Source organism: Chelonia mydas, chromosome 11 (assembly GCF_015237465.2).
Source record: "Chelonia mydas isolate rCheMyd1 chromosome 11, rCheMyd1.pri.v2, whole genome shotgun sequence".
Classification (NCBI taxonomy): domain Eukaryota; kingdom Metazoa; phylum Chordata; order Testudines; family Cheloniidae; genus Chelonia; species Chelonia mydas.
In genome coordinates this window covers 32,636,506-32,655,325 of record NC_051251.2, presented here as the reverse complement: position 1 = coordinate 32,655,325, position 18,820 = coordinate 32,636,506, and the positions used below count along the sequence as shown (strand labels likewise).

The 18,820-nt window shown below is 43.3% G+C and overlaps 1 protein-coding gene across 5 annotated transcripts in view; it reads left to right on the top strand.

Moving 5' to 3' along the window:
• The first annotated feature begins 8,863 nt into the window (after window positions 1–8,863).
• The window catches only part of LOC102946304 (lymphocyte antigen 75), a 122,642-nt gene continuing 112,685 nt past the window's right edge, over window positions 8,864–18,820 (top strand). For 4 of the 5 annotated variants that reach the window (XM_037911865.2, XM_043525170.1, XM_037911863.2 and 1 more), the window contains exons 1-4: window positions 8,991–9,190; window positions 12,959–13,330; window positions 17,801–17,974; window positions 18,275–18,439. In XM_037911865.2, the coding sequence (XP_037767793.1) occupies window positions 9,103–9,190; window positions 12,959–13,330; window positions 17,801–17,974; window positions 18,275–18,439 (799 nt within the window). In that variant the 5' untranslated portion in view covers window positions 8,991–9,102. Of the gene's footprint in view, window positions 9,191–12,958; window positions 13,331–17,800; window positions 17,975–18,274; window positions 18,440–18,820 lie in introns of all 5 variants that reach the window. The other variant, XM_037911862.2, reaches the window with a different exon arrangement.

Below are 18,820 nucleotides of genomic sequence, written 5' to 3'. Positions count from 1 at the left end.
TCCTAGCTTCCCACATAGCATATGATTTTACAAACTCTATATGCTGCAATCAATCAGAGACAACAAGAGACTTCCTCCACCAATATGCCAACTTTCTACCTTGTCACTTCATCTGTTGCAGTGCAAGAATGCAAAGAAATACTTGCCAGGAAGTTCCCCAGCTTCAAAGGGGAGAAAGAAAAAGATGTTCAAGATCAAAAATTTCTATGCATGGAACATGCTACTGAGCTGGTCTACAAGGCTACTACCTTCTCTACATTTAAACTCCTAGTGAAGACCCTCTTACATAAAGCCTACAAGAAACTAGCTAACTAAGACATTTATTTTATACCATTAAAAAAAGCTTCACTGCACAGTAGCCCTCAATGAGATACCGCATTATGAGCCTGATCCATATAAGCAGAAAATGCACACCGATGTCAAAGGAGCTCGATCAGGATCTATCTTACTGATATTACCTCTTTCCTTTCCTCTCTTCCCCAAACTTGTTCCTAGTGTTTCATTACCCCCCTCATTGCATCTTGTCTAGTATTAGTTTTAACATTCTGCAAAACAGTGACCATTCACCTTATTCTCCCCTCACTTATGCCAGTGTAAATAAGAATCAGCACCAGGGAAGTCAATAGAGTTACTTTGGTGTTAGTGTGATCAGAATCAGGCCTTGTTTCTTTTTATCTATTTTGGGAAGTGTCCAGAAAACATTTGGGCACTCAGAGAAACAATAAATAAGAATGTATAGTTGCCAAAACATTGTAATGTCAGATCTAATTAAGAAAATCAGGAGTCTGAGTCAGACACTATGTAAAACAAAAACCCTAAAGTTTGTCCTAAGGAATTCTGTGAAAATTGTAAAAAATATCAGAAATCCATAAAAATCAAGTTCAAAAAAATCCAAATTAGATCTCTTACCTCTCAGTGACTTTGCTGAAGTTACGCAACACAGTGATTTCATAATGCCTTCAAAGACTGTGCTGTTGCTGCTGCAACGGGAAGTCTAAAACAGCAATAACAAACCTATTTTCCTTTGATTTCCCTTTTTTATTTAAAAAAAACCATGAATACTCTTTAACAAAAAAAAATTCTTATGCATACAATGTTTGGTTACAAAATAAGCCAACAAATTGAATAAGAAACCAGAAGGGATGGAACCACTGCCAAAGAAGATCATATTCAGAGACTAAAGATCTTTGATGTCATCTCTTTTAACTTCTAACCAGCTGCTGGCTGTGTGTCACTTACCCCTGAATGTCACCAAAACTGGTTGTATGATCACCAACAGGGGTGGGTCAGCCAAACCCATGCATCGCTCCAAAGACATTCATTTGGCATTCAGTCACAGTTAATACGAAAGTTGCTGTTGTCACATTCTTCGTACTCTTATTTATCATACTAATTTCTGCAATAATAAAAAACAGTATTGACCCCAAACCAGACATGTGCAAACTTCATCATGTTTTGGAAAGTTTTGTGTGAAAATGTTTGCAGTGTTACTCAGACCAAACTTCTCTATATGTGAAATAATAATTAAATGACTTTTAGGATTTCAGGCAAGTGATAAAATATGAATCTCTGCATGTTTTCATTGCAAATACGTTTTCACTCAGCAGTGTTTCTGATTTTTTTTGTTAATAAAAAAGAATAAGGACCATTTTCATGTTTGTAACAAAAGTTGAAAATGCTATTTTCAAGGAATGCATTTAATTTTGCATGAATATTTCAAATGCACCCAAATTTATTATCATTTTGCAGAATTTACATGTCCCAACAATGCCGAAAAATACACACAGCCAAACAGCCATAAAAAGAAAGTAATTTGTATGAAACTTAATAATCCAGCCATACTTTTAAAGAATCCCCCCCAAGTTGTGCTTCAGAACTCTACTTTCATTTTGCATTGTTAGTGAGAATGGTGTTAGCAGATGCTTCATAAAATACAGTCATGGCTGATTTCTGACAGATAAAAGATCTGGACCAGTCCCTAACATTTTACAGGCAGTAGACTGAACCTCTCTTTGCTCATAACTTCAGCAAAAGACAAACTAACCTAAGGTCTTCGATGCTCCGCCTTCAGAGGTAGACATTACATGGAAACCAACTATTATCCAATTATAACTAATAAGTCTATATTTATTGTCAGATTGCTTGATTTTGACCAGTTCTTCTGGTCCAGAGGAGATGCTCACTGTTATTTTGTTTTTCAGTTCTTGTTACTTTCATCAAAAATTTTACAATCTGAGTCTTTATTCCAAACTCATAGCTTATTGCAATGTAAGCACTTTTGACCTATAATACCCTTTCTTCTCACACCTGTGGCATGCAGATTACACCCATCTATATTCATATTCCAGTTATGAGAATTATCCTAGCAAGTTTTAATTACAGTTTGTCCATTAGATCAAAATCTCTACAATTTAGGTTTGTTTCTCAATACTCCTTGTATGCATGACACATTAGTATGTTCACACTCTTTGTCTTGTTTCAGAATAACTCCATTGTCAGTCTTTTTTCGCTGGAGGCACATACCAGATCATGTGAGTTCACCAAAAACTCTCCTCCTCCAAAAAAAAGGAGGACTTGTAGCACCTTAGAGACTAACCAATTTATTTGAGCATAAGCTTTCGTGAGCTACAGCTCAATTCATCGGATGCATTCAGTGGAAAATACAGTGGGGAGATTTATAGTTCAAAGCTCACCTAACAAGCCCTGTCAGTTTTGAATCCAGAAGGTTGGCACTCCCATGTCCTTAATTGCATTCAGTCATGTCTCATGGCAGATGTAATTCCAGAGCGTCAGAAATCCAAAATCCTCTCTCCATCACTGTTGAATGAGCCGGAGGCTTCCATTATTAGTCTTCCTTCTCCACTTGCGCTTGTCATCAGCATGATTGCTAAAGAAGATCACCTGCATGGATCTCTTGCTCAGATGCTTTTCCAGACCTCTGAGGTCATTCTCTAGTACCTAAACACTTCTTTCACAGGTGTCCCCATATGAATTATGATCAGTAGGAGTTGCCCAAAATTTTACAGAAATCTGGAACCCTTACTGTGATATCCTTGTAATGGCCCTCAGGAGCCAGCCTAACAGCATCTTTTCTTTGTTTGGGCTACAGGTACCAGGTTTGATTCTCATTTCTACTAAGGCCCTTTTACATTGCTCTGGCAGTTTAAAGGTGCCATAAAGGTGCGTATTTTCACCCACTTTAAGGCCAGAGTTGTATAAAATGGCTGTAGTGTAAATGAATAACAGGCCCATTATGTTCCTCATTACAGAGTCACTAAACAAGATAATTTGCCCCTCTGTCCAGTGACTCCATTTCAGTGCTTGTGCCTACCATTCACTGTTTAGGGTGCTGACCTCATCTGGGCTCTTCTCAGTTGGATCCTCTTCTGTCAGAAGCAAATATCAATTTTAAATACATACTTCTCTTCTGTTCTTCCTAGAGTTTTTAGTCTTCCTTGTGGTTGCATTCCTCCATTTGCTTTTCAATTTCCACCTCTGTCTTGCCCAGTTCGCCTTCCCTGTCTCTCCTACTTTTATTTAAATTTTGTGTTTATATTCCATGGAAACAGTACAAGATACTGTACTTTTTTTTTTTATATTATCAGCTATATTAGCTTTCTCCATCTCTCTCCTGGTGATCATTCCTTCTATCCAAGTTGGCATCCTGGCTTTTTCTTGGTGGCTTAATTACTGTCCTTGTCCACACAATCTTTTCCTTCAGAATAGAAATGAGCTTGCACTTCATAAATAGTCATTATTCATTTAAAAATTTGTTTTTGAAACTTTTACAATATACAAACATTAAAGGACATAAAACCTGGGTATACAAATTAATATACATTGTGCTTTTGTATGTTATAACAACAAGTGTGTCTTTTAGCAACTTTCATCATCAAAATGCTTGTTCCCATAGTTATACACTGAGCAGCAAAGCAGTTTACCCGACCAACTAAAACAGGTGTGAGTTCTTTAACTATTTTTTTTCCTGACTTTATAATTATTTGTCCCCAGTCTGGGTGGGGGAGGGGACAGAATATGTTTTAACTGGCAACTGAACATCTGCAGGATGCACATCTACTGCGCTTATCTCAAGATTTCAATATATTAAGTATAAAAAAAGTCATTGCTGAAACATAATAAACTGTACAAACATTCATCTTCAAACAATCCTAAAATGTTCTTTCACCTTGAGACATGAAGGAGAGGGGCCTATGATACCAATGATTTGGTCCCTAGTGTGATGTCTTGTAAACAGCTATATGAAAAGAGACCACAAGCTGGAAGTGCATTTTAGGGGAGCCAAACATGATTCTTTGTACAGTTTAGATTTCAGTAGATTTTAATTTCTTTTCTTAACTTAATATACATCATTGTTGGTATCAGTGCTGTAAATATGCCCCACATAGCATTTAGTACAAGCTTAAGACTATGTTCCCCCTCCTCACCCAGATTGGAGACAGACCGTTATAAAATTGGGGTTATACAATTTTTTCTGGCTAATACAGTTCTACTGTAAAGCTTAGCATACCTAACAAGGTATACTAGGAGTTTGGTTCATAGTTATATAGTTTAGCATAAACCTTCTAAAATATATGGTATTGGTTAACAAAATAGATTCGATGTTGCACCTTCCACCGTGATGGAAATCTGACTTACTCCCCTTAACTGGTTTTGTCTTCTAAATTTTATTATAATCCCCCAATAATTTTTTTCTGCAAATTTTGAGTGAGGTAATTCCTTTCCTAGCTGGGGCCCTGCCTATAGAGATATTCCTGGATCACCAAATACACAGTATATCTCTTCATAAACAGATTATATTTTATTTCACACGCCTTTTTGTTTGGGAAGACTTTGCGTTTTTTTTTTTCCCCTTCAGGCCAACAAGTCTTTTTTTTTTTTTTTAGTATCTGTGACTCACTTATCCCATATGCTCATTTTCTTAGCTGCAGTTGTTTCAAATCAGAAAGGCCATCAGACACCTGAATTTTATAATCTGACAGTTAACTCCCCTACCAGTTCCTTCACAGAGTGACCTTTCTCCTCCTCATCATCTGTGGGAAGAAGGCATCTGTTTATTCCTGTGGATTGTGTCTACCACACTTCGTGTTTTCTTTCTTTCTTTATGCTTGGATATGGCTCTTTGGCAACTAGCTTTCCATTACAATCCGAAGGAATATCACTCATCTCCCCAACCCCCACTTGGTCAAACCTTTTAGAGCCAACTTTTGATGATCTTGCTCATGTGAGTAATGGCTCTGAAGTAATTTGTTTTGGATGGAGCAGCAGCAAAATGCTATCACTCAACTGGAGTTAAACGATTTTTTTAAACTCTCATATGTTAATAGGTTTCAGAGTAGCAGCCGTGTTAGTCTGTATTCACAAAAAGAAAAGGAGTACTTGTGGCACCTTACAGACTAACCAATTTATTTGAGCATAAGCTTTCGTGAGCTACAGCTCACTTCATCGGATGCATTAACTCTCATATGTTAATAATGTACATAGATTATATAGCACAAATCCAGCCCTCCTCAACAGACACAGAGGGCCTTGATGAAACAAATGCAGTTCTGTTGCAGAAAGGATGAGGGTAGAATTTGGGATCTTCACATGGGGATTCCACACCTCTGCATGTGCACAGAGGTCTTCTCTGTGTACGTTCCGTGTACACTGGCTGTTCTGCTCTGAAGGAGGAGGGCACCAGCAGCAGAGGCTATTACAGCCCTCAGGACATAACAGTGCCACAAAGCAGTTTCATTGTCATGCTGCAGCCTCAGGAGAGAGTGCCCCAATTGAGAAATCCAGGCACAGCCTAATTCTTAGGGCTGTGTGTTGGGTCAAGAATTTTCCCCACAGATTAAAAAAATAAAATGAAATGAAAAGGCTTTCTGTGTGTTTGATATTGTCATGTAGCTTATTATTAGATTGTGAAGCAAAGCCATGTTGATTTCAAAGTCTGTAATTTCCCTTATTAAACTGAAGTAATTCAGCCAAGAAACACCAGCGAGATACAAAGGCAGCTCAGGCTGGACTCAGAAAGCCTTAAAACTGTACTGCTCAGGCCTGATCCAGCTTCTACTGAAGTCAATGACCAAACTCTCCCCCTTGAGCTTCTTTCTTCCATCATTTCTCCTTATCCCACCTTCTCCTCCTTAGTCCTCACTCCCCACCTCACTGCATTCTCACCCTTGGCTTCTTCCCTCTTCCAGGGCCCTCTTTCTCCCTGAAGGTTTTTGTTTTTCTTTTCTGAGAATAGACGTGATCTAATTTGCATGGCTCAGTACCATAGGACATATATATCCCCATGTTTTTCTCTTTCCCTTTTTAAGGTTATTGTCTTAAGCATGCCGCTCTGTAGTGCCTCTTTGTTTAGACCCAAATTTGCCCCTATCCCACAAGGATCTTGTATTTCTCTTTAATTATTACCATGGCCCAGATACTCAGCCAGTGTAAATTAGAATAGTTCCAGTGACATCAATGGGGCTAAACAGTGGAAAACCTGGCCCATCATTATTATGTATTATTTGTTAATCACCTGGAGAGTCTGGGCTCTGTACCAGACCCAGTATTAGATGAATCCTTGCTCCAAACATTTACATTATAAACCTAGGCTGCCACCAAAGCTCTAGATCAGAACATCAGCAAGAAATTCCAGAGCTAGCTCTGGTTCAGGCTCTGAACTTTGTATTATAAAATCATCTCTAAGTATGGCCTCCATCCGTCCCCCAATAATGCTGAATCAGATACTATTTCCCCTCTGATTGCTCTTCCCCAGGAGGTGGTAAGTGGGGCAGGCAGCCAATCAATCAGAGCTGCTATAGGAAAAGTGTGCATGCTCTCTCTCTCAGCAACCCCAAGCCATTCTCACAGGACCCCAGAAGCTCCCTCCTTCCCCCTACAGACTCCAAGGCAATACTGTAGGGTTGTCAACCCTACTTCATCCTCTCTGCCCTTTCCCAGGCCCAGGAGGCAGCAGGAGGAGCAGAGGCCAGCAGGGACTGGGAAAGGGTAGAGAGGGTGAAGTAGGGTTGACAACCCTACAGTATTGCCTTGGAGTGAGTCTCCAGGAATTAAAGATTATTAATCTTTAATTGAGGATTGTCATGTGATGAAACCTCAAGGAATATGTCCAACCAAAATTGGCAACCCAGCTCAGTCTAAGGTCAGTTGAAGATGCACTCCCAGCCCAGAAAGGTGGTGGGGGGGGATACACCTTGCCCCTAGGTGAAGAACCCCAGAAGAATTCAGAGGTAAGGTTGGAGGTGGGGGAGGGCACTGAACTTACGGGGGTTGAGAGGAGGTGACATGGGGGCCTGTAGCTGAACTGATGGGTTGAGAGGAGGTGACTGATGGGGGGCTGGAGCTGTACTGATGGAGGCTGAGGGGAGGTGACATGGGGGGCTGAAGCTGAACTGATGGGGACTAAGAGGAGGGGACTGATGCGGGGGGCTGCAGCTGAACTGATGGAGACTGATGGGGGGTAGAAATAAATCCTGTGCTGTTGAAAGCTTCTCCCACTGTTCTTTTTGTGTGTGTCTCAGTGAGGCCCTGGTTCCCCTTTGCACCCCACCCAGGGGCCTGAATGCCCTGAGGGGTGTGATTTTAAGTGTAACCCTTCTGCCCGTCAGAGTTGGCAGCAACAAGGGCCGGGTTCAATATCTAGGGGATCCATTCCAATAACACAATGCAAACCGCTCGAGCCCCCACCCAGTGACCTGGGACAAATATATACCACCCCCACTGGGCGCCTCCACGAGGCAATACTTCCCCTCTCGCAAGCACATAGTCTGAGTGTAGCAAAAAGACTTTTAATAACAGAGAGAAACAATGTGGGGAAACACCACCAACAGGATTCATAACACAACCCATGAGCAAAAAACCCACCCCAAGCAAATTGGGGCATGCCCTTTCCCTTTGGTTCTTGAGTCCAGCAACCCCAAATCACCCAAAGTCCCAAAAGTCCAATGACCCAAAAGTCTCTGTCCCTAGTCAGGGCAGCCCCAGAGTTCGAAAGTTGATCTGCAGCGCTTTACCTCCCAACCTGGGTGGAGATGGGGGGGGGGAGGGGGTAAGGGGCACCTTACATGATCTGAAGCTTACCGCCCCACAGCTCCATAGGCCTTCGCTTCGCTCCGCTCCACCAGCCGCCCCACAAACTGCTTCACTCGGCTCCGTGGCCCACAAGCAGCTCCCGCCGTCCCACGAACTGCTCCACCAGCCGGTCCACAAGGCACTCCAGCCATCCTGCAAACTGCTCCACAATATATCTTCAGGCTCCCCCACTGCTTAACACAATGCTCACTGATTTCAGCTCTTAGTCAGTTCAGCTCTTTGGTGAATTCAGCTTGTAGTAGGGGAGCCTCAGTGCTGGTGCACCATTAGCCTAAAGTGAGCTCAGCAGCCTATAAATAGACTCCTAATAGAATCAAAATTAGCTCTGATATTCCACAGTGGAGAAAGGAGAAAATGCAATTAGCATGTAAGACCCTCACCAAGGGGCCCATACCACCAAGTATTAATAATTGTCCCCAACCTCTCTCAATTCATAGAGTTTTGGAACCCATGACCCTTACCTAGCCAGTGCTACTTAGTTGATGGTGAGTCCCTCTAGCATAACAAAAGGCCAAGTACAGTTCCAAGCACAGTTCCCATAATCAGGATAATAACAATTTATTCTTCCTGCCCCAATAACAGAGACACCGGGGAGCCCACAGCAGCCAAAGTGACCATTTGGACACTATGGGCTCATGCTAGGCAGGGTGCGTGTGCCTATGCAAATGAGATCAGCCCCTGAAGTTCTTTTCCACAACTTGCCACACCTCACCACCAGATGTCAGGGTGGAGCTCATCCTGACACTGCTTACATAAGTACGGTCCCTGCTAAAACTAGTAGGGTAAACTCCTTTGACATGCTTTCGCCCGGCAACAACTTACCCGCCCAGCCTGGAGTCGAGGGGAACGCTCTGATTGGCCCACGCCTCCTCCAATGGGTTGCCGGGAGAGCCGGTGGGACTGGGGAGTGTCACTGAGCCGGGAAGCGCTCGGGGGATCTCTCCGGGGGTCGTGCCGGCTGCTTGGGCTGCTCCGGGCTCGCCCTGTGGGAGGATGAGGCGGGCGCCCGGGCGCTCACTGGCCACCTGCGGCTGGGTGGCTCTGCTCGCAGCCTGCTGCTTTGCGCCTGGGGCATCCGCAGGTAACGCAGCGCTGGACTTTCACCTTCACCTGCTTCCAGGTGCTCCCCCGGCCCGGCTCCCTGGCGCAGCGGGGCCGCAGCCCCGGGGACCCTGAGCCGAGCCCAGGCAGCTGGGCACCGGAGAAGACTCGGGAGCTGGGGGAGGGAAGAGTCCCTGAGCTGCCCCGTCTGCGCTTTGGTGGCGCATTTAGTTGCAACTTCAGGACACTTGAGGGAGCGGGGAGCAAACGCCTGCAACTGGCTGGGAGGAGCGGGCGCCTGTGGCGAGGGGCAGGGTCCCTAGTGGGGAGGGATGTTCGCCCCGTGGAGCGGTGAAGGGGTCCCCACTCAGGGGCGGGAGCGTCGCATGGACAGGCGAGAGGGTCCCACTGTAGGAGTGACCATGAAGGCTGCAGGTCAGGGCAGGGCTCCGCCTAAACGCGAATTCACTTTTACTTTCATTCCCTTCTTCGCATTTGCGGCGAGTCTTCTCTGCCTCCTCCACGTAGTCGTCCCCTTCGCGTTTCCAGAAATAACACAACCCCATACGGGCCATGTCCTGGCCTCAGTACATGGAACCGAAACACTCAGGGAAACCCAGCCCCGAGAGATGAGAGTTCGGGTCCTCAGTATAAGGAAGTGGTGCAGCCGGGGAATTTCAACTCACGCGTTTGTGTTTGTTCACTGCTAGGCGAGGCAAAGCGACCTCTCCGGCTAAAGCCAAGGAAATGGAAGAAGTTTAGTTTCGCTATAATGTGACAAGGGCAAACCAATGTATTAAAAGCAGGAGAGGCAAGTAGGGTAGATAGCAAAATCCAAAGAATGGCGGCCTGCTTAATTCCTAGTCTGTTGCACTCTGGAGGTGTCCCTGCTGCTAGAAAAGTGCTTGAGCTGATGTGTTTAGGATTGGGACACTAGTGAGTTCTTCCAGTGTATAGCCGCACTCTCAGGTGCTAGACAAATTCTTCTGCCGGTCACGATGGATCCTAGGCAGACCAGCTGCTGATTTGTTCATCCAAATGTGGATCTTTTAGAATATTAAACGTTAGCGGGGGCAGATTAGCTCTCCAGGGGCTCTAATATTTAAAATAGTCTAAGGCTGATCTCTCAGGATCCGATTGCGAGTTTTATTCATACACAGGTTGGTTGAACAATTGACAGTTGTTACAATCTGATGAATGTTGTCATCTGATGTTCATAAAAAGGAATTTGAATTCATTTGTAATTCTACTGAAAAAAGGTCCACATCACCAAAGACATCCCAGGTATTCCTGTTGGCAGACTCAGAAGAGAAGCCAGAGATTGAATAGAGAAGGTCCCTGTAGACAGAGAGCTGAGGCATGTTGGTTGAAGTAGTGTGGGAAGCTTTTCTAAATTCACTTACAAAAGAATTTTTTTTCAAAATCCGCTATCCCCATCTGTACTCTATACTGTCCAAATGGTTTGGAAAGATCACATTGCTTTCCAGCCTGGGAAGGCTTGCCATAGCTGCAGGACAAAGGATGCTGCTTTTCACATGCCCAAGAGACAACCAAAATGCACAGTATATCTTTTTCTTTTTCCTTATCTCATCAGGTACAGTACTATTAAGGTGCCTATCAGAACAGTATCTAAGTGCTGATTACATCTCAGTTGTAATTCTCAATCTCTGCAGATGTTCCAAAATAGTCAGATCATGAGAAGAGAAGGATTACAACTCAAGTGCATTCTTAAGCTATGATTCCTTGGTGTTTCTCTGTTCCTCCAGTAGAAGTACAATCTTGAATCTTATCTTTTAAGAATCATAGCTATGTAGGGCTGGAAAGGACCCTAAGCAGATATGGCCGGGCCAAACCTGAGTGCACCTGTGACAGAAGGGGCCAGGTCACAATGTCTGGAGTAGGAAACCGAGCCCACCCAGCCCCATGGAACAGGAACCACAGGAGTTGATGCTGTGGGGTGTGTGGAGAGCAGACTTGCTGTGCAACCCCCCTCCCCTGACCCTCTCACACCCCCAGGAGTAGGACCCATCCCACTTTACCACTGGAAATGGGGGAGGTACATACTCCTCTGTCAGCATAGTTGCGACTACACTGGGGATTTTGCTGCCAGCGCTGTATCAGCTGGGGTGTGTGATTTTTTTCACACTCCTAGCTGACATAGTATATGTGAATGTTACTTTATAGTGTAGGCTTTGCCTACAGGGACAGTTTTACCATAATACTGATATAGTTAAACTGGTATAACCCTGTGGACACTCTTATTCTGGTGTAAGATTTTTTTTTTCCAGTTTAGCCTCAAATCCTTTCCAACTGACGTAAGATATATTGAAAAAAGGCCAGTCAGTATCCATATGGGAAATTATACTGGTGTAACTATATCCTTTTAAATCCACACCTTAGGTTATACCAGAAAAAACTTTCCCATATAGACAAAATCTAAGTCACTCTTGAAGGTCCATAGGCCCCTAATGCTTCTGAAAATGTTACCTTAGTCCTCTGACTGGTAAGTGTTGGGTAAATATTTCAAGCCCTGGTTAATTGTATGGTTTTATGGTTGTATGCACATTTCTGAAATGGGATAATTGTCCATTATTATATTATGGTTATTATTAATTAATATAACAGTAGCAACCAAGGACCCCAGTCTGGATGGGGGTTCCATTGAGCTGGACACCATATAAACACACATTCAGAGATAGTTCCTGCTGATTAGCAGATAGAGATGATGATGATGGTGATTATTTATTACTGCTTGAGTATCAACTACAGCATGCTAGTTGATTTACACACAGGCATGAAAACAAAGTCGCAGATCCAGATAGTTTGCAAATTAATCCAACATCTGATCCAGTGTGCACTGAAGTCAATAGAAAGACTCCCATTGACCTCACGGGGCTTAGGATCAGGCCTTACATTGTAAACTCATTTTATGAACATTTAGAAAGAATCTTTTTTTTTTATTAACAGAAATGTTTCACTAAGGAAGATGAAATTGAATGTGCTACTAACGCTAGGGTTTATATAAGTTGTGCCAGTGATAAGTAAGACTGCAGTTTTGTCATAGAGGTTGCAGTAGTCACAGAATCTGTGACTTCCAAAGACCTCTGTGACTTCAGCCCACAGCAGCTGGGAGCTGCTGGGTACCCCTACTGCTGCAGCTTCCAGCTGCCCTGGGGGATCCCCGCAACCCCCATATGCCCTGGGCAGCAAGTGATACCCACAGCTCCTCACTGCCACAGTGGCAGGGGGACCCCACAGCCATCCGCTGTCGGAGGTGGCAGGGGGATCCCCGAATCCCCTGGCCGCTGCAGACGGCGGGGGTATCTGGCAGCTCCCAGCCACTCTCAGCCTCTCCCCGTCACAGGCGGCAGGTGGATCCCCACAGCACCCAGCCGCCATGGGTGGCAGCTTATCCCTGCAGCTTCCCACCGCTGCTGCGGCAGGGGGGCTCCCGGAAGCTCCCAGCCTGAGTGGAGGGGGACCCTGGAATTCCAAGCCCCCATGAGTGGTTGGGGTCCCAGAGCTCCTATCCAGCCCTGCAGCTGCCCAGAGGTTTCCCATTTTGTCATGGATATTTTTAGTAAAAGTCAGGGACAGGTCACGGGTTTCCGTGAATTTTTCTGTATTGCCCTTGACCTGTCCCTGACTTTTACTAAAAATATCCATGACAAAATCTTAGCCTTAGTGATAAGCAATCGTATATGTACTGCAATTGCTAGTTCTTTTCTGGTAGAGCATATCAGAACTTGTCTTAGTTTTAAAAACAAAATTTCCCATGTAAATGACACACATGTGTATTTATATACAGGTAATGGTGCATTTACCATTCGCCATGAAAAAACCAGCAAGTGCCTACAAGTTAAAAACTCATGGATTTTGGCAGCAGACTGCAAGGAGACAAATGAAACTTTGTGGAAATGGGTCTCCCAAAATCGCCTTTTCCACTTGGGATCCCAACAGTGCCTTGGATTAAATATAGCCAGACCAGCATCTCCTTTGAAAATGGTTAATTGTGATTCACAGCTCATGCTATGGTGGCGATGTGTTGATGCTTCCATATTTGGTGCATCCCAGTACAAGCTGACTTTAAAAGACAATGTTGTGACTGCAAATATAAATTCGTCAGACGCCTGGAGAAGAAGTAACTCTTCCTATGATATTTGTGAATACCCTTACCGTGGTAAGTCTGTGGTTTTGATTTTGTTCTGGAAGAAGTAGGAGATATGGTGATGATTTTCACTAACAATATGTGGGAGTATGCCAACTTCTAAGCGTTTGAAAGACTGATAAAGGAAGGAAATTTTTGCCACAGAGAGATAATGATGTTCAGGTATTGCAAATTTGTAATGTGGCATTATTGATTGATTGATTAATTACAGAGAAGTGGTGTCAAGTAAAAGGCTAGTTTTGTACAGGTACACCTACCATTCTTTTGATAGCATCCCTTTCATATATGAAACACCAGCCACCTTCTAGCAGGACTGTAGTTTATAGGCCTTTTCCTGTCCCTGTTTAAGTCAGTGGACGTTTTGCCATTAACTTCATTCAGACCAGGATTTCAGGTTTTTTTCTTTCCTTACCACCCTAAATCTGTTCTTGACACTGATTAGTAGGAGTGGTGATCTGAAAACTGTGTAACTGGTTATCTGCAATATTTTTGCATTTAAATAAACAATATTTTAACCATGATAATTGGTGGTTCACTGGCTACTGTGTGAAAGTTCACAGGTAAATAGTTTTTCATGGAGAAAGTGTAGATTGAGCTACTTTTCCCCATAACAGCATTATTTTAACTTTTTTAAAAAAAAGTCAGACCCTTAATAACAAACCACTAACTGCTTAGTTTGAAAAAAAATAGGCCTGGATTGTATCTTTGCCACAAGCCCTGTATAAAAGGCAGGAAATAGCTGTCTCTGGGGTAGTGCAAAGAAGGAACAGAGAGGCAGTTTTTGTCTTTAATAGTTTATTCACTGCTATCTAGGTAAAGGGGAATAGTCTGCACACTGTGCAAAGCCAAAACCAGTAATAGTTCAATACCAGACAGCTGCTGAGCTGATTGGAAGATGATCTCATGCAACATGCTCCAAAACTCTCTATTATTAACTATTATTATATTTATTTTATTCATTATTAAAATGCTTTGCTTTGATGATACACACAAATAAAGACAGCCTCTGCCTTTCTTTCCAGGATCATCTTCACTCTCCTCCTTCAGACTCTCTCTGTCTCTTGGTGCCATGCATCTTACCAAAATTACTGCTACTGCCATAGCTAGAGTAACTTATTATAGGGCGTCTGATTTTCAGTTTTATCCAATAAACACCAGTAAAACATCCCTGAAAAAGAAATTGGTGTTTATCCAATAAACACTAGAAAACACAGAAATTGTTATTTGTATCTAAGGGCTTGTGTACATGGAGCAGTAAGAAGAACTATGAGGGTGTGATTTCTAAAGCGCACTACTGTGTTGTGCATTAATTAGTCCATATTGACCCTGCTGGTGCACACTAAAGGTTCCCTAGTGCACTTTAACATAGTGCTATTTGAAACAGTACTATGTTATATAGCACCACGGAACATTACAAAGAGATTGCCCGCCCCTGCTGTAATGAGTAAAGTTTTTGGCCTGAGGGCTGCATCGGGTTTCTGAAATTGTATGGAGGGCCAGTTAGGGGAGGCTGTGCCTTCCCAAACAGCCAAGCATGGCCCAGCCCCCGCCCCCTATCCAACCCCCTTGCCCCCTGACAGCCCCCTGGGGACCCCTGCCCCATCCATCCCCCCTGCTCTTGGTCCCCTGCCTGCTCCCGGACCCCCCCTTCCTGACTGCCCCCCTGGGACCCCTGCCCCTGTTCCCTGCCCTCTAATTGCCCTGACCCCTATCCATGCCCCTGACCACCCTCCAAACTCCCCTGCCCTCTATCCAACTCCTCCCCCCTGCTCCCTGCCCCCTTACTGCGCTGCCTGGAGCTCCGGTGGCTGGCGGTGCGGCTGCACCAGGACAGGCAGCCACGCCACACAGCACAGAGCACCGGGTCAGGCCGGGCTCTGCAGCCCTGCCACCCAGAGCATTGCGCTGCGCAACGGCATGGCTGCGGGGGTGGGGGGACAGCCTCCCAGGCCAGGAGCTCAGGGGGCTCAGGGGCCGGATGTGGCCCACAGGCCGTAGTTTGCCCACCTCTGTATTACAGTATATAATATATATTATTCATACAGCATATATAAAAAGAAAACCCTGAAAATCCCATCTACATCAAACTCAACAATTACTAAAAATACCCCCCCCAAAATGAAATTAATATATGCTGAAAAACAGAAACCCTATGTATTATTATTACTTTATTATTATTATTTATTATTATTTTATTTATTTGCATTGCAGTAGTGGCTCAAGTCAGGGATTGGGACGGCATTGTGAAAGGTGCTGTACAGACATATGATGAAAGGGATGGTACCGCCCCCAAAAGCCTATACAAGCTTTGTATATGACAAGAGACAACAGATGGATGTAACAGACACATGAAGGAGTGCACAGAAACAATGACACTATTATGGTTAGCATAAGAAGCAGTGGTTAAAGCACACCAGCTGCTTTTCTATTGTCAAGTGTTCTGTAGGAATCATGGCAGAAGTGAATTTTTAGGAAGGGTTTAAAGGAGGACAATGTGTCAGCTTCATGGATTTTTACAGGGAGTTCCAGTCATGCGTACTTACCCTGCAACTCACCTGTGTTTGCCACAATAGGAAGAGGATCAGCTTCCTATACTTATTTGGAAGTTGTAGGGAACCTGTGCCCACAGCGACAGCTCCCAGCACTGTTTTTACAACTATCGTCACCATAGTATCTGAGCACCTCACAATCATCAATGGATTTTATCCTCACAATACCCCTCTTAGGTAGGGAAGTAGTATTATCCCCATTTTACAGATGGGGAATGAGGCACTGAGAGACAGAGATATTTAAGTGCCTAAGGATGCAGATAAACACTGCGGCCCAGATTTTCAAAGATATTTAGGTGTGTGACTCACTTAAGTGCCTTAAATACCTTTGAAGATCTGATTTACAAAAGTACCGAAGGAAACTGGGCACCTGTCTGCATCTTTAGACATCAAAATACTTATGTAAACTTGGCCCCAAGTAACTTACCCAAGGTCACACAGGAAGTCTGTGGCTAAGCCAGGAACTGAACAATGGTCTCCGGAGTCTCAGTCCACTGCTCTATCTAGTAGACCATTCTTCCTCCCCTCCAAGAGATTCCCCTGTCAGAGATCTACTGGGGGAATCCCTTCTTCCTCTCCCTGATCCTTGATTTTTGTTTAGATTAAGAGGACTCTCAGGGGAGTCTTGAGGGTCATATGACTCCTTGCCCTCTAACAGAGGGAGCTGTCACTTAGGCCATGTGTACATTTCAGACTTTTGCTAGCATAGCTGTATTGGTCAGGCATGTCATGTGGTGTGATCCCTGACTGACATAGCTGTGCTGGCAAAAAGCTCTAGTGCAGATGTAGTTATACTAGCAAAAGCACAGTTTTGCTGTGTCCTTGCTGGGAGAGCTTTGCTGGTATATTATACCAGAATAGCTATAGCAGCAAATTGCTCCTAGTATAGACCTAGCCTTGGGGAAAAGTTGCTGCAGGCCACAATGTTCCTTTAGCATTTCTTCCCTAGTTGACTAACAATCTGTCATACAGAGAATAACCTGCCCCTGCATGAGGCGAAGGGGGTGCTTTGAATGTGTTCAGTGTATCCCTCTAATGCTATAGCCATGATGACTCAGATTACCACATTGACATGGCAGTCAAACTTGGTGCACTCTGTGTCTCTGACCCTAAGAGCTGTGTTGTATTTATTTCTTCTGAGAAGGGAGTAGTTTGTGCAGTGCCTCTTGTCCAGCATGCATGGAGTCAAATTTGAGCTAGGTAAAGTATTCTGTAAGAGACCTTTATGGGTGATATTATACATTTTACAATTTGCATTAGGCTAGGCAGAAAGTAATAGCAGTTAACAGTAATATACAGCATTTTCGTGTTTGTTTAAAGGGACAACATCAACTTGAAATCGAATCCAGGGGTCCCATACTAGGGTGTGGCTCACTTGTGTCCTCAGAGCTCTTGGTGGTGCTTTGTGGCTAGCTGGCCCCGACTCCTTGTGGGAAGGATTCACAGGAACAAAGGGGGAAACTAACTAAGGTGATGATCCTTCAAATGCTTATACACATGCTTAATGTTACATGTGTAAAGAGTCTTATTGAACTCAATGGGATTACTGAAATGCATGAAGTTCAACACAAGTGTGTTCACAGGATTGGGGTCTAATTGACCATACAGGGAAGTATAGTGAAACTGGCTAATACACAAAGTAATGCCTGGGGAGTGGAGAGGAACAGAAAAAAAATTATTTAATCTCTTCTAGTTATAGTATTATTATGTGTTATTTGTAACAATAAGAGTACAATATTCCGAGATAGCAGTGTGATTTGGTAATTTTTAAGTTAATGTTCTCCATGTAAGTAGTAGCTTTTATTTGCTACTCTTTTCTTCCTCAACAAACTTGTGAGAGGGGAGTTTTAGATTATTCATTCATTATAATGCTTTCAGGTGTGTTCAGATTTCTCTTTCAAATACTAAATCTGCTGTTTGGTTGCTTTTACAGAGATCTATACGAGGGATGGTAACTCCTATGGAAGGCCCTGTGAATTCCCCTTCCTAGTTAATAAGACATGGTATCATGACTGCATTCGGGATGGAACACACACAGATGGTGAATGGTGTGCCACAACCTCCAATTACATTCAGGATGCCAAATGGGGAATCTGCTTAAAACCAGGCACGTAGGTTTTCAAAATAGATGTCCTAACAGAGTTCTGCAATTTCATGTACAGCTCCATTTTATGGTATAATATCTGCAGTCTAAACTCTTTTAAAATTAGGTCTCACTGATATTGGAACATTGATACAACAATCAACACAAATATACTCTGTAATATGAGTGATTTTAATATACAACTAAAACACTTCCTTGCATTTTCCTCTGTATTACAATAATGTTCACTAAAATGTTTGAAAAAACCCAAATGCAGTTATAGTTTTTCTATAGTCACCAGTATCATGTGTTTGCATTATACAGAGGATGGTTGTCGTGATACCTGGGAACACGATCCAGGATCTGAAAGTTGCTACCAGTTAAACACACAGTCTCCTCTTTCTTGGAAAGAAGCCTATATTTCATGTCAAACACAAGGGGGAGATTTACTGAGCATCACAAATACAACTGAATTAAGTTATATACAAGGTAGGTATAACTATCTGTAATAAATGGATGAGACGAATATGTTGGCAGCAGAATATCAGGAAACCCTGACAAGTAGAATAACTTCAAGGTAGCATTAAAATTCTCTGGCATGTAAGATCTCTTAGTGCTGTAACTTGTATAATAGGAATGAATTACTAATCTAACCTGAGATTTTCTCATATAGCTCATCTGATTGTATTATAGTGTTTGTGAATGTAAACAGAAGTAAATGGCCAGTGTTCACACACAAAATGCAGAATGGGTCAACCTGACAGTTTAGTGTCAGTGCAGTGCATGGGATCCGCTTGGATCTGGAAATCAAATTAGTTATATCCATTCTAGCAGTGCACTCGTCCCTTGAGGAAGAGGGTGTCTTGTGTC